The sequence below is a fragment of the Camelina sativa genome, chromosome 4, assembly GCF_030686135.1.
Source record: "Camelina sativa cultivar CO46 ecotype springtype chromosome 4, ASM3068613v1".
Taxonomy (NCBI): domain Eukaryota; kingdom Viridiplantae; phylum Streptophyta; class Magnoliopsida; order Brassicales; family Brassicaceae; genus Camelina; species Camelina sativa.
The window spans coordinates 23166726-23181084 of record NC_141883.1 but is presented as its reverse complement, the minus strand read 5'-3'; the positions used below and the strand labels follow the sequence as shown (position 1 = coordinate 23181084).

The 14359-nt window shown below is 37.1% G+C and overlaps 2 protein-coding genes, 1 long non-coding RNA gene, 2 other non-coding genes and 2 pseudogenes across 5 annotated transcripts; 5 read left to right on the top strand and 2 right to left on the bottom strand.

Annotated features, from left to right (window-relative positions):
- Positions 1-124: 124 nt before the first annotated feature.
- On the bottom strand, positions 125-890 carry LOC104781218 (zinc finger protein ZAT18 pseudogene; annotated as a pseudogene).
- A 1377-nt stretch (positions 891-2267) lies between these two features.
- LOC147946113 (U2 spliceosomal RNA) lies at positions 2268-2462 on the top strand. The gene has a single exon (XR_015597961.1). It is a non-coding gene; the product is annotated as a U2 spliceosomal RNA (small nuclear RNA).
- Positions 2454-2967, top strand: LOC109132690 (uncharacterized). Its single transcript, XR_002037740.2, has 2 exons — positions 2454-2593; positions 2936-2967. It is a non-coding gene; the product is annotated as an uncharacterized LOC109132690 (long non-coding RNA).
- A 579-nt stretch (positions 2968-3546) lies between these two features.
- LOC147946112 (U2 spliceosomal RNA) lies at positions 3547-3671 on the top strand (annotated as a pseudogene).
- Positions 3672-5276: 1605 nt separating this feature from the next.
- LOC147946111 (U2 spliceosomal RNA) lies at positions 5277-5470 on the top strand. The gene has a single exon (XR_015597995.1). It is a non-coding gene; the product is annotated as a U2 spliceosomal RNA (small nuclear RNA).
- Positions 5471-6046: 576 nt separating this feature from the next.
- Positions 6047-11326, top strand: LOC104781216 (putative leucine-rich repeat receptor-like serine/threonine-protein kinase At3g53590). The gene is given in 21 exon segments (XM_019244770.2): positions 6047-6275; positions 6367-6517; positions 6678-6749; positions 6836-6907; positions 7049-7192; positions 7275-7346; positions 7426-7497; positions 7616-7690; positions 7779-7847; positions 7977-8045; positions 8114-8185; positions 8299-8382; positions 8487-8555; positions 8714-9201; positions 9276-9434; positions 9530-9568; positions 9571-9812; positions 9902-9953; positions 10195-10445; positions 10564-10698; positions 10774-11326. Coding segments are annotated over 21 exon segments (2838 nt in total). The 5' UTR covers positions 6047-6151; the 3' UTR covers positions 11101-11326.
- Positions 11327-11357: 31 nt separating this feature from the next.
- LOC104781217 (diaminopimelate epimerase, chloroplastic) lies at positions 11358-14337 on the bottom strand. The gene is made up of 9 exons (XM_010505825.2): positions 13572-14337; positions 13302-13469; positions 13138-13208; positions 13001-13058; positions 12694-12873; positions 12518-12602; positions 12332-12391; positions 12157-12230; positions 11358-11673 (listed from the first exon to the last, which is right to left on the bottom strand). The coding sequence occupies exons 1-9, from the start codon at positions 13851-13853 to the stop codon at positions 11557-11559; spliced, it is 1095 nt and encodes a 364-aa protein (XP_010504127.1). The 5' UTR covers positions 13854-14337; the 3' UTR covers positions 11358-11556.
- Positions 14338-14359: the final 22 nt, after the last annotated feature.

The following is a 14359-nucleotide window of genomic DNA, read 5'->3' as shown; positions in this document are numbered from 1 at the left end:
TCTCGTATGTTAGGAATTAAGTGTTTACCGAAGCCTTAAATTGAAATCTGTTTTATTGTGAATGGGTGTGTTTGGTGTAGGTTCGAAAATAGTCCTGTTTTAACGATTAATATTTTATCAGTCATTGAAAGAATTCAAATGATTTATTCAAACAAATTGTGTTTTACATACATGACATAAAGAATGAGATAATGTTTGGCAAGATAGAAAATTTACAAAAATTAAATAAATGAAAAAGCCTACTAATTCACAAACTTCAAATCAATTTGCGGAACCAAATTCTTCCCAAAGATAAACACAAGATCATTCTCCAATGGAGTTAGATTCAAGTCCAAGATCTTCTTGCTGCTACTGCATCGATTCAAAACCGGTCTGGAATAAACAAGAGAAGAAGGGATAACCGATTGTTCGGTCATCATGCTCGCTCTATGCTTTCTCATATGACCGCCTAGAGCTTGACCGGTACCAAAAATTTGATCGCAGATTGAACACTTGTGCATATCATTCTCATTGTTACGATGCTTCACCTGTTCTTGGTCAACGCTCATCTTAGATTTCTTGTGGCTAGCTCTATGACCTCCGAGAGCTTGGAACGAATCAAACTTCCGGTTACACGTTTTGCATTCGAAGTGGTTGTTATGATTGGTTTTGCTTCCGGTAGATTGCTTTACATCGATTTGCTTGACAACAAAACTCTGAGATAACATCATTAGACTTTTCACAATGTCTATATGCTTCACGGATTCTTCGTAGTCGGACCGGTCTCTCTTCATGTTTCTTATTCGGATTGTTGTATGTCGAGAAGAGAAAAGAACACGATAGAGCGAAGTAGAGATTAATTTTTAGGTTTTGGTTGGTTTGTTGGTTCACCTAGAAAATGTGAGAAGGAGAGTAAGATCTTTTGTAACGTATTCATGGAGTAATGTATTTATAAGCAAAAAAATAAAGAAGGTTTCAGAGTAGTTGACTTTTTTTATTTGACCCAAAAAAAAAAAAGTAAGTCGTTTAAAAACTCTCTATTCAAATAAATCGAAGCAGCAATGCTGGTTTGACAAGGACAACAACACACAACATGTTAAGATATTATAGACTAGACTACTAACAGTCGCATTTTCTTTGGTTTGGTAACCGAGAAGTCACATTTTGTTAAATAAAACGAATAATTCTCTTTGGTCTGCCAAAGATATTCCAGTTATAAAATGTTTAAAAATCTTTAGTTGCACATAATTTTTATTGGTGGCTTCGTGATTTCTTATTGACTTTAGAACGTAAATGAGCACGTGGAGAAGAGTATTAGAATGGACTAAATACATATGAACCAAAAAGAAAGTCAAAGTAACAGTCAAAATGATTGCATTCTTGGAAGTCAAAATGATTGCTATTGGGATGTATCCAGGCCCTTATCTACAGATGTGTGATTACATGTAGACGTCATCAATGATGGAATCGTGACGGCGACTAATCCGGATTTGGATTGTGGTTTTAGTCTTTTTCTTTTGGACAAAGTACAAACGACAACGTTGTGTTGGGTTGATCCAAAGCTGTTTTAGTAAACAGCGTGCGTATGGCTACAATCTGATGTATTTTTGTTTGGTCCTAAAATTTTGGCAAAAATGAATGTTTTGTTTGTCTTATGAGTTCTGTGGTCTTACTGAGTTACTTCTCAGGTCTATTGCCTTGGTGAGGCTCTTTATATTTAAATTGTGATATGGTTTTGCATCAACAAAGGTAAGTCCTTTTCTATGAACACAACACACGAGATCTTATAGTAAGTGGGCTGTGGTGATTAATGCAATTAAAAAAAAAAAATGGATTGGCATGATATTGATAAGACGTGATAAGGGCATACCTGTGAATCAACAAGATGGTTTTCTCTTTTTTAGTTCGAGTCTTGTGTAAAATGGTTGCCTACACAGCTATTCAACTGGCTTATATAGTTCAGAAAGAAACTGATGGGGGATTATACGATATCCTGGGATTGGTTTGGCATGGGAGAGTAGAGAAGGGTCTACAACTCATTCACAGGGCTACGTTTGGTTTGGCATTGCGTGTTTAGAAACTGCTGTTTCTTTATGTTTTGTTTAAAGAGCGTTGAACATTCTGGATGCAGCTTGAGCAAATAGATATTGTCTTTAAAAATAGGCGGTTTACTTTGCACATAGATTGTGTAAAGAATCTTATTATCTAAAGTCCCACATCGACAAGTTAAAGATAGTTGGTCATAACCTTGGTAGTATAAATAAGAAGCCGAGCATTACTTTCAAATCATACCTTTCTCGGCCTTTTGGCTAAGATCAAGTGTAGTATCTGTTCTTATCAGTTTAATATCTGATATGTGGGCCATCGGCTCACACGATATTAACTCTATTTTTAAGACAGAAAGCCCATTGAGGTAGCTTGCTACTTGGTCTTTCACGAGTCGCCCATGCGTTGCACTACTGCACGGGCCTGGCTCAACCCACCAATTATTCAGTCAATTTTGTTCTATGTTCAATCTTAAAGTAAGTGGGCTGTTGTGGTCATTGCATTTCAAAATGGATTGGTGTGATATTGTTAAGACATGAAGGACATAACTGTGAATCACAGCGAGATGGTATCTTTCTTTTCTTTTTTATAGCTCGAGTCTTGTGTAAAATGACTGGCTGCATAGCTATTCAACTGGTTTATATATAGTTGAGAAAGAAACTGATGGGGTTTATAAGGTATACTGGGTTTGATTTGGCATGGGAGAGTAGGGGAGGCTCTAGAACTCGTTCACAGGGATAGTTTTGGCTTTGTTATTTGGTTTGTTCTTGATATTTTATCTGTATTCATCAGATTTAAGTTTAACGAGAGTTGTAAGGGAAATCAATTCTGAAACTTACCAAACTCTTGGTGTTATACATGTTTAAGTGTTGTATGTAAATTTCTTTATGTTTTGTTCTTTTTTTGGCAGCTAATTCAAAGAGCAGAGTATATATCTAGAAATTTGTTACCTGCTTTTATCTTCTCTTGAAGTATTACTGTAAGATGAGAGGTTTATGCTGCTCAGTTCACAGACGTCCATTGCACTTTTGTTGTATAAACTGCAGTCTGCAGTTATAGTGCTCAGTATGAATTTAGGTACAGAGACACGGTCAATATGATATCAAAAACATGTCGTGGTACCAAATAAATAAATAATAATAATAACTAACTTGGGGAAGTCTAGGCTTAGCATGTGTTGGTTCGTTGAACATTCTGGATGCAGCGTGAGCAATTGATTTTTTTTTTTGTAAACTGTGAATTTTCATTATAGAAACTCAATTGTACTGTTACAATAGCCTTGAATACAAGAGATAACCTTTTGCCACAAAAAAAAAAAAATTAAAAGACAAAAGAAATCTGCCAACAACAGGGGCAACGTGAGCAATTGATTGTCTTTGAAAAAAAGGCGGTTTGTTCATAGATGCGTAAAGAATCTAATTTTCTAAAGTCCCACATCGACAAGTTACAGAGCGTTGGTCATAACCTTGGTAGTATAAATAAGAAGCCGAGCATTACTTTCAAATCATACCTTTCTCGGCTATTTCTTTTGTCTGATATCTGTTCAAATCAAATCAAATCATATCTGTTCTTATCAGTTTAATATCTGATATGTGGGCCATCGGCTCACACGATATTAACTTTATTTTTTAAGGGTGAAAGCCAATTAAGATATCTTTCTAGGTGAAATGTAAAGTTTTGAAAATAAGAGCCAGATTATACGATAAAAAGTTACTAGAGAAGAACTTCATATTTTTATATGTATGGACATCTGATGATGCACATCTGAAAGTGAATCTGCAGATTTTTCAATCAGCCTGAGCTCTTTAGCCACTCAAATCATCATGCTAGCTAGTCAACGGGTCTACTAAGCTGCATCTCAATACTATTTTACCACTCTTTATAAGTTACTGATTAAGCTTTCTTGAATCACATAACATCTTTCTTGAGTACTGATGCATAACTATGCCCATCAATATGTCTTCCGAATACTCTGCAACTTTACACCGGATGAGTTCTGTTCTGATGATGTCCCTAGAGCTGTCCTGGAAGAGCTTTAAAAAATAAAATCCATCTTTTTGCTTTGCTTATATGTGCACTCACTATACTTTTTTTGTTTGTTTCTCATCAGAGCATATCGAAAGCAGAAGTTATCAGGCGTTACCAATGTCGCAGAGAGAGAGAGAGAGAGAGAGAGAGAGAGTTGCAGAGGTAGAAGGAGACATCCTAGAATGTCAAGAAATGCGTCTATCAGTCTATGATACAAAGAATAGGAGACACGAGCGATGAAGAGCTGGAGAATCAGATTCTTTTCTTACATCCAATCATTGAAAACGTATTGCTGTCACCAATTTCTATACAGAACAGGAATGTGAAGCAGCAAGTTGAGCAGATAGGTGCAGTAGTTACAAATGCAAGATATGAGCTGCTTAGGGAAGTGTGGTCTATGTGAGTGATTGAAAGCCAAATAACGGCTCTTTAGGGAAAGCCATTTGTTACCATCTACTGAATTAAATCAAGTCTTGTCGAAGCTACATATGAAGTCGTAAGTATTTGATCAGATGAATATGCTCTTGATTGTACTTAGCTATTAGAATTTTCTTTTGTTTCTTTGTTGTACCATCAAAATACTAACGTTTTTCTTCTGACAACTCTCTCAATGGTAGACAAAAGGTGTTTTCTTGGAATTTGAATCTATAATGTCAGTTAAGACCAAGAAAAGGATATGAATACAAACAGAATCTGAGCACAAATCGTTGGAAACAGCCTATTTTCTGCAAATGAGATACAAACACAACATTGGAGACGGAAGGAAGAAAGAACAAAACCTAAATCTTGGAACTTCTCTAACAACATAAACTTCCCACCAGGATTCAAAAGCAAACATAATATATAGCATCTCAGATTGTACTAGGAAATTGCCTAATTCAAGCATCATTTTAGTGCGCTCAATGGAAGCAGCATTAATTCCCTGAGCAAGAAAGCTCCTCCAATATTGTTTTTTTTGGTATTTATATAAGTTTCCAGTTCCACCTTTCCTCTGGGTTTACGTAGTTCTGTGATCAATGGACAATGGGAAATAACGCACAGAGAGAATAAAGATGTGTACAAACAGAATCTGTAGTATTGTTTTGTCGTCGACTTAAAAAAAGATGCGTAAAGAGTAGAAAAACCAAAGTGAAATTTTTCTAAAAGTCCCACATCGACAAGTTAGAGGGCGTTGGTCATAACCTTGGTAGTATAAATCAGAAGCCGAGCACGACGTACAAATCATACCTTTCTCGGCCTTTTGGCTAAGATCAAGTGTAGTATCTGTTCTTATCAGTTTAATATCTGATATGTGGGCCATCGGCTCACACGATATTAACTCTATTTTAAGGGAGAAAGCCCATTAAGGTAGCTTGCTACCTGGTCTTTCACGAGTCGCCCATGCGTTGCACTACTGCACGGGCCTGGCTCAACCCACCAATTATTCAGTCAATTTTGTTCTATGTTCGATCGAAGTTTTGCTAACTTATTTACTATTGTGTTGGCTTGCTCTTTGTAAACCGGATCAATGTAGGTTAACAATAAGGGTCATAACTTTTATGACAAGGTCAGCCTAAGTGGACAACCAGTCTGCAACTGAATTTAAAGGATTATAAAATTGACAACTTTTTATAATTGATGTTCAATGTCTTCCCTAGCCGCTTCAATGATCTATACAGGGGAACTGCAGGAGATATAGGTTCATCAAGTAAAGTCCAATCTTAATGAGAAAGTTTCAAAATCCATTTCATTGAATAAAGATATACAATAGAACCCTTGTTGACCTTTTCTTATGTAGTCTCTTTCTGGTTTGTTTTGTTAACTCATTAGATCACTGTCATTATGAGGTTTCTGTTTCCAGCAGTGTCTTTATGGACACAACTATGTCTAATGACCACTAAGACTTGTTCTTTTCCTTGGTTTCAAAGAAATTTCCGGGGATTAATCTTTTATGAATTCTTTAATCTTCAGCCAAACATTGTTTCTTGATTATTCATTCTTCTGGTGACTTGATCATAACTTTATTGGCCTTGACCCAGAATTTTTCTTATGAAATGTGATTTCATCTAAGCTTTGATCGCCCCCATGTATATTTCTGTGTGCTAGAACAGGAGAAAGTATGATCTGTCTTCCTTTTCTAGGTATCGTGATGAGTTCAAGAACATATGGTTCAGTATTTCTGGTTACATTTTGTTGTTGCCTTCTGCTTCAGGCAGCTGATTCAAAAACAGATCCTTCAGAAGGTGATCATTTTTTCCCCAATATTTCATACTCATTCTACAAAGTGGAGACTGCTTTTCAGAATTTTGCTAATATTTTATATCCATTTTGTAGCAAGTGCTTTGAGGGAGATCAAAAGGAGTCTAATTGATCCTATGAGAAATTTAAGTAATTGGGCAAAGGGTGACCCGTGCAAGTCAAACTGGACTGGCATAATATGCTTCGAGAGCTCACATGATGATGGACACTTTCACGTCCAGGAGCTGTATGTCTCTCTTGTATTACCATCTGTCACATTTTTTTTTCTTCTTATTTTTGGTCTTTTCTGCCAAGGTAGATAGTTTATGCATCAATAATGCAGAGTCCTGGTGTCATTCTTGCAAGTATTATACTGAAACTCATGTTATTTACATATTGTGTTGTAGCCGATTGATGAGGCTGAATTTATCTGGAGAGCTGGCTCCTGAAGTTGGCCAGTTATCGTTTCTTGAAATTCTGTAAGATACAGAGTTTAAAGAATTGTTTCATTTGGTTTTTATGTATACTGAAAATTTTATTTGCTCTTGTGTTGCCAACTTTGAAGTAATGTGATGTGGAACAACCTGACTGGGAATGTTCCTTTGGAGATAGGAAAACTCTCTTCCTTGAAACTCCTGTAAGTTGGATCACATTATGCATCTTTATTTTCTTTTGTCTTCTTGTTCTGTTTTTTTTTTCATCTTTTAAAGAAGGCTTTGGACTGAAGAAAGCATAGCATGCCACTTCAATAATTTTTTTTGCTATATTATTTGGACAGACTGTTGAATGGGAACAAGTTCACGGGTAGTTTACCTCCTGAACTTGGTAATCTTCAAAACCTAAACAGGCTTCAAGTAGATGAAAACAACATAACAGGTTCAGTTCCATCTTCATTTGGAAACTTGAGAAGTATAAAACATCTGTAAGTTTATCTTTAAGTATTATCTTCTTCATAGCATAATCAGCAGTTCATACATTACTCACCAGTAGCTTTTGGGTCTCAGTCACTTCAACAATAACACGATAACCGGAGAAATTCCGGTTGAGCTGTCCAAACTGACCAACCTTGCACACCTGTGAGTTTTGTTTGCTTTCTTGATTTCACATTTGGATACAGTCTTTAAAGTGTTTATATTGATGGAAGAAATCTTGTAGGATACTGGACAACAATAACTTGACTGGGACATTGCCGCTAGAGTTAGCTGGATTACCATCACTGACCATACTGTATGTGCCTTCTCCCACATATTCTTCCCATTCCATTAACTGGGAAAGGATGATTCTTTTTCCTTAAATTTTTGATATTTTTTTGCAAAGTTGCTAAGCTAGTGATCTACTTATGCAGTCAGCTGGATAACAACAACTTCGAAGGTTCTGAGATTCCAATGGCTTATGGGAACTTTTCTAGATTAGTAAAACTGTAAGACTATATGAGCTTTTTAGCAATATGTTTCAAATGGGTGCGTTTTTCTAATACTAGTTGTACCTTCATATTTTCAACTTGGCAGAAGCTTAAGGAACTGTGGACTGCAAGGATCAATTCCTGACTTAAGCGGGATACAAAATCTTAGCTATCTGTAAGTGTCTATATATGTTTGCTATTTGTGTAAAATGGTGTCATTGTGTGATTCTTTTTACTGGTTCTTGAACCTTGTTTATAGGGAACAAATGAGTCCACTTTTATATCATCTTCATTTTATTTACAGAGATCTAAGTTGGAACAGCCTCACCGGCACTATACCAGAATCCAAGCTTTCTGACAAAATGACAACAATGTATGCATTTATCCAAATTTTACTCCTTTTGACAGTTTACTTAACATAATAGCTGAGTTTTGCTGCAGTGAACTTTCTTATAACAACCTTATTGGTTCTATACCACCAAGTTTCTCGGAGTTGGGTTCCCTTCAATTACTGTATGTAAACATTAATTGATCATTGAGATTAATTTTTCAAAGTCATCTTATTTTTTTGCACTTTCCAATCATCTATAAGTACTTAGTAAGATATTCTGTTTCATCTATCACAGTTCACTTGAGAACAACAGTTTATCTGGTTCTGTCACAACAGAACTTTGGCAAGACAAGTCTTTCGAGAACAACAAGCTGCAAGTGTATGAACTTGAGTCTTTGTTTTTCTTTTTATGTAATACTCAATAGTTTCCTAGTTTATACTTCATTCTCAGAGGCTGAAAACTTATTTTGGATGTATGCACAGTGATCTCAGGAACAATAACTTCTCTGATGCCACAGGAAACCTGAGAACACCGGACAATGTTACCCTATAGTGAGTTTCTTTGTTCATATTTGGGAGCAAGTTAAATATTTTGGACCAAACTGCATTCTCTTGTCTTGGCATTATAGTCTAATTTAATTTAGTTATGTTCTTGTTCTATATGTTTTGGTTATAAAACTAAAGCTCTTTCTTTAACCTTTGTGTCACAGTCTTCGTGGCAACCCAGTCTGCAAGAGTACAAGCATTCCCATCGTTAAACAATTCTTCCAATACATCTGCGGCGAGAAAAAGCAAACATCTACAAACTCAAATACAACCTGCAATAGTAATGTGTCATGTCCCTTTGAGAATGTGCAAGTTTCCCCAGGAATCTGTTTGTGTACAGCACCTCTTTCGATTGATTATAGGCTAAAGAGCCCTAGCTTCTTTTTCTTCACTCCATATATTAAACACCAATTCATTGAGTATATAACAACGTCGCTCCAGTTGGAAACTCATCAACTAGCAATCGATAGACTTGTTGATGAAAACAGGCTGCGTCTAAGGATGTACTTAAAGATAGTTCCAAAAGGCAAAATGACATTCAACAAGGATGAAGTCATACGTATTAGAGACAGGTTTATGTCATGGAGTTTTAATAAAACTGACTTTTTTGGACCCTATGAGCTGCTGGACTTCCCTCTTCAAGGACCATATGGTAGAGTTTTTGGACCTAATCTTTTAACAATATGGATATTTTAATGATATTTATACTTAAATTTTTGGATGCAGATTATTTGTTAGCTCAAACGAGTAGATTTAATGTGGTTGTATGGATGATGATAGTAGCAGGCTCTATCGTCGCTGCCACTGTGTTATCAGTGAGTGCAACACTTCTATATGTTAGGAAACGTGGTGAGAGAACGCATACATCCACCAAAAAACGTGTTTGTAAGCAACTCGACAATGGATCTTTATATCAGTACTGATTGACTTTGTTTTTTCCTATTACCATGAAACTAAGGACTCTTTTTTATGTCTTCCAGACAGGGCGATATCTCGGGAAATCCAAGGGGTGAAGAAGTTCAGTTTATAGAACTGTCGGATGCAACTAATGGTTTTGATAGCTCCACAATGATTGGTAGAGGTAGCTATGGAAAGGTCTACAAAGGCATTTTGCCAAATAAAACCGAAGTTGCCATCAAACGAGGAGAAGAAACTTCTCTGCAGAGCGAGAAAGAGTTTCTGAATGAGATAGATTTACTTTCAAGGTTACATCACCGGAATCTTGTGTCACTGCTTGGCTACAGTAGTGACATTGGGGAACAGGTACGTCCTTTTTCATATGCAGTTGTTATTTAGCTTTATATTTATGACTAATCCACCTAGGTGTTCTGTTTTGGTTCATGCATGCACAGATGCTGGTTTATGAGTATATGCCTAATGGCAATGTGCGTGATTGGCTTTCAGGTAAGAATATATTCCTCCAAGTTCTTCTTATATACTATAAGTCGCTGTGAGGATGAAAAGTGTGTGAAAGGGAAAAGGGTAGGGTTCCTGGATCGGTCTCGACCAGAAGACCGCAGTGTCCCGCCTCCCCCCCGAATTCTGCCACTTTAGCGGCTTTTCCAGTTACTCGGGAATTTTTAAATTTTTTGGATTCCTTCGAGTTTTTTTTTAACATTATCAGTGGTTAAACATTATCATGCAGCTACTGCTATAGACACATTGAGCTTTAGCAAGAGGTCACATGTGGCTTTGGGTTCAGCTAAAGGGATTCTTTACCTTCACACTGAAGCAAATCCGCCTGTTATTCACCGAGATATCAAAACCAGCAATATACTCTTGGACTGTCAGCTTCGTGCCAAAGTTGCTGATTTTGGACTGTCACGGTTGGCTCCTGCTTTTGGGGAGGGAGATGCTGAGCCCGCCCATGTATCGACAGTAGTGAGAGGAACACCGGTGAGTTCCAAAATAGCATACTAATCGATATTTTGGTCACATATAACATGTGGCTTTTGAAAAAACAGAACATGTTTTACTCCTCAGATATGACATTTTGAGAATTATGTATGCTCAGGGATATCTGGATCCAGAGTACTTCATGACTCAGCAATTGACGGTGAAGAGCGATGTGTACAGCTTCGGAGTAGTGTTGCTTGAGCTTTTGACTGGAATGCACCCATTCTTTGAGGGTACACATATTATCCGCGAGGTACTTTTCTTAACTGAGCTCTCACGCAAACCTGATAATGGAGCTAGCTAAATATCTGAGGTTTATGTGATATAGGTGAGGATGGCATATGAATGTGGAACGGTTCTGTCAGTGGCGGATCGTCGGATGGGACAATGTTCGCCGGATAAAGTGAAGAAGTTGGCAGAATTGGCGTTATGGTGTTGTGAGGATAGACCAGAGACGAGACCACCTATGTCAAAAGTGGTGAAGGAACTTGAAGGTATTTGCCAATTTGTGCAAGAACCAGATATGTTTTCAGAAACAACGAAATTAATCTGCACCAAAACATCGTCGTCATCTTCTTCTGTACCCTCGCCGTTGTCTTTACTCCCCGGTAGTGACTTGGACAGTGGATTTTTCCACGCAGTAAAACCTCGTTGACAGAACTTTGTGTGAGATAGGGGCTAACTTCAGACCAATGAGAGTTGTATTATTATATTTAGGAGATTTTATGAAACCACTTCTGTTGTCCTGATTCTAACCAGTGATCAAATTTCCCGAGTCATGTGTTTTTGTATTCTCTTTTAGATGTTATATACTAAATCCAAGTCTTAATGTACAACCACGGCCTGGGACAGTTTCTGGTCTGCTGGAGATTCAAGTTTAACCATCAGTGTAGAGAGTTATACTCCGAGAAAAAGAAAAAAATATTTGAACTATGAACATGCAACAATTCAAAAGGTTTGGAATTTTACTCTGAAACAACAGAAGTGCATAAACAAATTCATGAAACACAATCTAGGCAGGACAGGTAAGAGCTTAGCACGTTTGGATTAGAAAACAGACCCCAAAAGAACAACAACAGTGAGAGGACAAGTCATCAACTGTGAAGGACCATTAGAGCAGCGCTGATCCGTAGAAAACAGCTTCCGCAGGACCCGTCATGTAGATATGGTTGTCTTCTTGTTTCCACTCTATTTCCAATGGTCCGCCTGGTAGATCCACCGTGCATTTCTGTTCCACCATAAACCAATACACAAAATATAAGAGGAGCTTTTAAGGTCAACATGTATATGTATAACCTCATGCAGCTAATAACATTTGTGTCTGTCACATCTCTATCGAGGTATAAACCCAATAGTAGTAAGTGAGAGTGAAGAAACCCAAAAAAGGAATACAAGATTCTCCCACAAGACATGAAGCCCATTTAAGCTCAAAAGAATATACAAGAAATGAAAACTACTTTGTAAGATCATAATCTCATCAATCGCCTACCAATCAAATCATCTAACCATTCATTGCAACAGTCAGGTTTCTTAAGAAGAGCTTAAAAACGCTAATCCACTATTCTGTTTATCTACGCACATCTTTTTCCCTCAAGTATCATAATTTATGTGTATATATGGAGGACTAGGAGTTGCATACCATTGTATAATCTAAAAATGTACCATTTTGCAAACTGTTATCTACTTTTTAGTTCTGAAATTCCAAACTTACCCTGTTGGCTCGACCTTCAAGGACTGCTGCAACAACCAGAGCACAAGCTCCGGTTCCACAGGCCAGAGTTGCTCCTGCAGTTTTAATTATGCTTATGCATTAAGCATATAGGGATACAGAGACTGTTGATAATCAACTAAGAAAATTATTTGAAGATTTGGGGGAATCAGCTGACCTGCTCCACGCTCCCACACACGCATTTTCAAATGAGAACGTGATAAGACCTCAACAAATTCTGCAGATAAACACAAAGAACAGTAAGAAAATTTGAGGGGTATAAATCCAAATACAGAGAAGTCTTGCTGTATCTATGATCTATCCATGGAAATCTGGATGAATCTGCACATGAATTCCCACTAACCTGTGTTAGTTCGAGCTGGGAACATTTCATGATGCTCGAACTTTGGACCAATCTCTGGTAAGTTCAAATCATCAACTTTCAGACTCTGGTTGACACACAAAGGAAAACTACAAATGATGAGAAGTTCCATGTGTAGACAAATAATATAACTAGAAGTCTAGCAAGCAAACACGCACCGGTCCACCCTTTTTACCAAATGTGATACAGTGAGGATTGCCCATACTAACACACGTCACATTCCAGCTTACTCCATCAACAACTAGCTCTGCTTGAACAACAGCTTCACCTTTGTTCCCTGGCAATTTCGTGGGCACATCTTGTGCTTTAAGAATTGGTGTCCCCATGTCAACCTTAACCTGTACCCATATCAATCACAATGCAGTAAACAACAAGACAAAGAAAAAAAGATAAAAAAATTAAAACTGTGTCCATCATTTTGAACACAACTAAACCTCAAATGAGACACCAATCCAAATGATATACCTGTCCATCATCTTGAATTTCTGGAACAATCAGGCCAGCACCGGTATGTAGTGTAAAACTATCCAAACAAATAAAGAAGAGTTCAGAGATTATTCAAGCATGCCTAAATCCAGAACTCTCAATAGATGTATATAAACCTATGTTTTCCCTGTAGGTTTTCAAGCTCAGCAATGAACCTAGCAAAGCATCGAACTCCATTGCCACACATCTACAAGAAGAAAATCAAAAGCCAATTACTTTCAACTACTCACTCAAACATATCAACTCCAAAATCAACAGACTTTATGATAGAAAAGCCCACCTCTGGTTCACTACCATCTGAATTGAATATCCTCATTGTGTAATCAGTACCATTGACTCCCGGCATTGCAAAGATCACTCCATCAGCACCAACACCAAAGTTTCGATCGCACAGCTTCGCCGCCTGCTCTTGAGTAATCTTAGGTTCCGATGAGTCTCTGTTATCGACCTACAAAACCCAATTCCCAAAAAAAGACAAAATTTGAAAAACTCCGATACATCTCGGGTCAAATTTACATATTGAGTGTTCAACGGAGAACAAAAAGAGTACCAAAATAAAGTCATTGCCGAGGCCATGGTATTTCACGAAGTGAAGAACTCCGTTTTCTCTCTTGTCGAGAAAACTCGCCGCCGGAGATATTTTCTCGGCAGTGACGGCGTCCATGGAGGCTGAAGCAGACACGCGAAGCCTAGAGCTCTTAAAGCAATACTCTTTCTCGAAGAAACCGAACGAAAGAGAAGAGACAGATCCTAGCTTTTTGGAGAACGCATTCACCAGTTGACGCGATTGCGGCGCGAGGGAGACAGTGCTAGTAACGGCGGCTATCTCCATTGCTGCTTTCAGATTGTTTTCCTCCTTCAACGACTACCCAATATTAAAAATGGACAATTGTTGGGTTTCTCTTGAATTACTTCTTCAACGACTGAACCCTTTTTTGGTTACTACTTTTAAGTCAATAAGAATCTGACATCTCATAATATATTTTGAGAATCTATTTATTCACCTCTTTATAAAATAAGGAAACAAAATCTATATACATTATTATAAAATTTAAAACTTAAACTATTTATTTATAAACCCAAATCAATATATAATTTTATTCTAATTGTAAAATATAAACCCTAACCATCTCATTTGTAAACCCAAACAGACATATAATTTTGTTTGAATTGTAAAATCTAAACCCTAATCACCTTATTTGTAAACCCAAACCGATATATCATTTCATTCTAATTGTAAAATCTAAACCAAACCAATATATAACTTTCCTTAAAAAAAATTATACTGAATTTATTTCGTTAATATGTATTGCTTTTTAATTGAATTTTGATTTATTT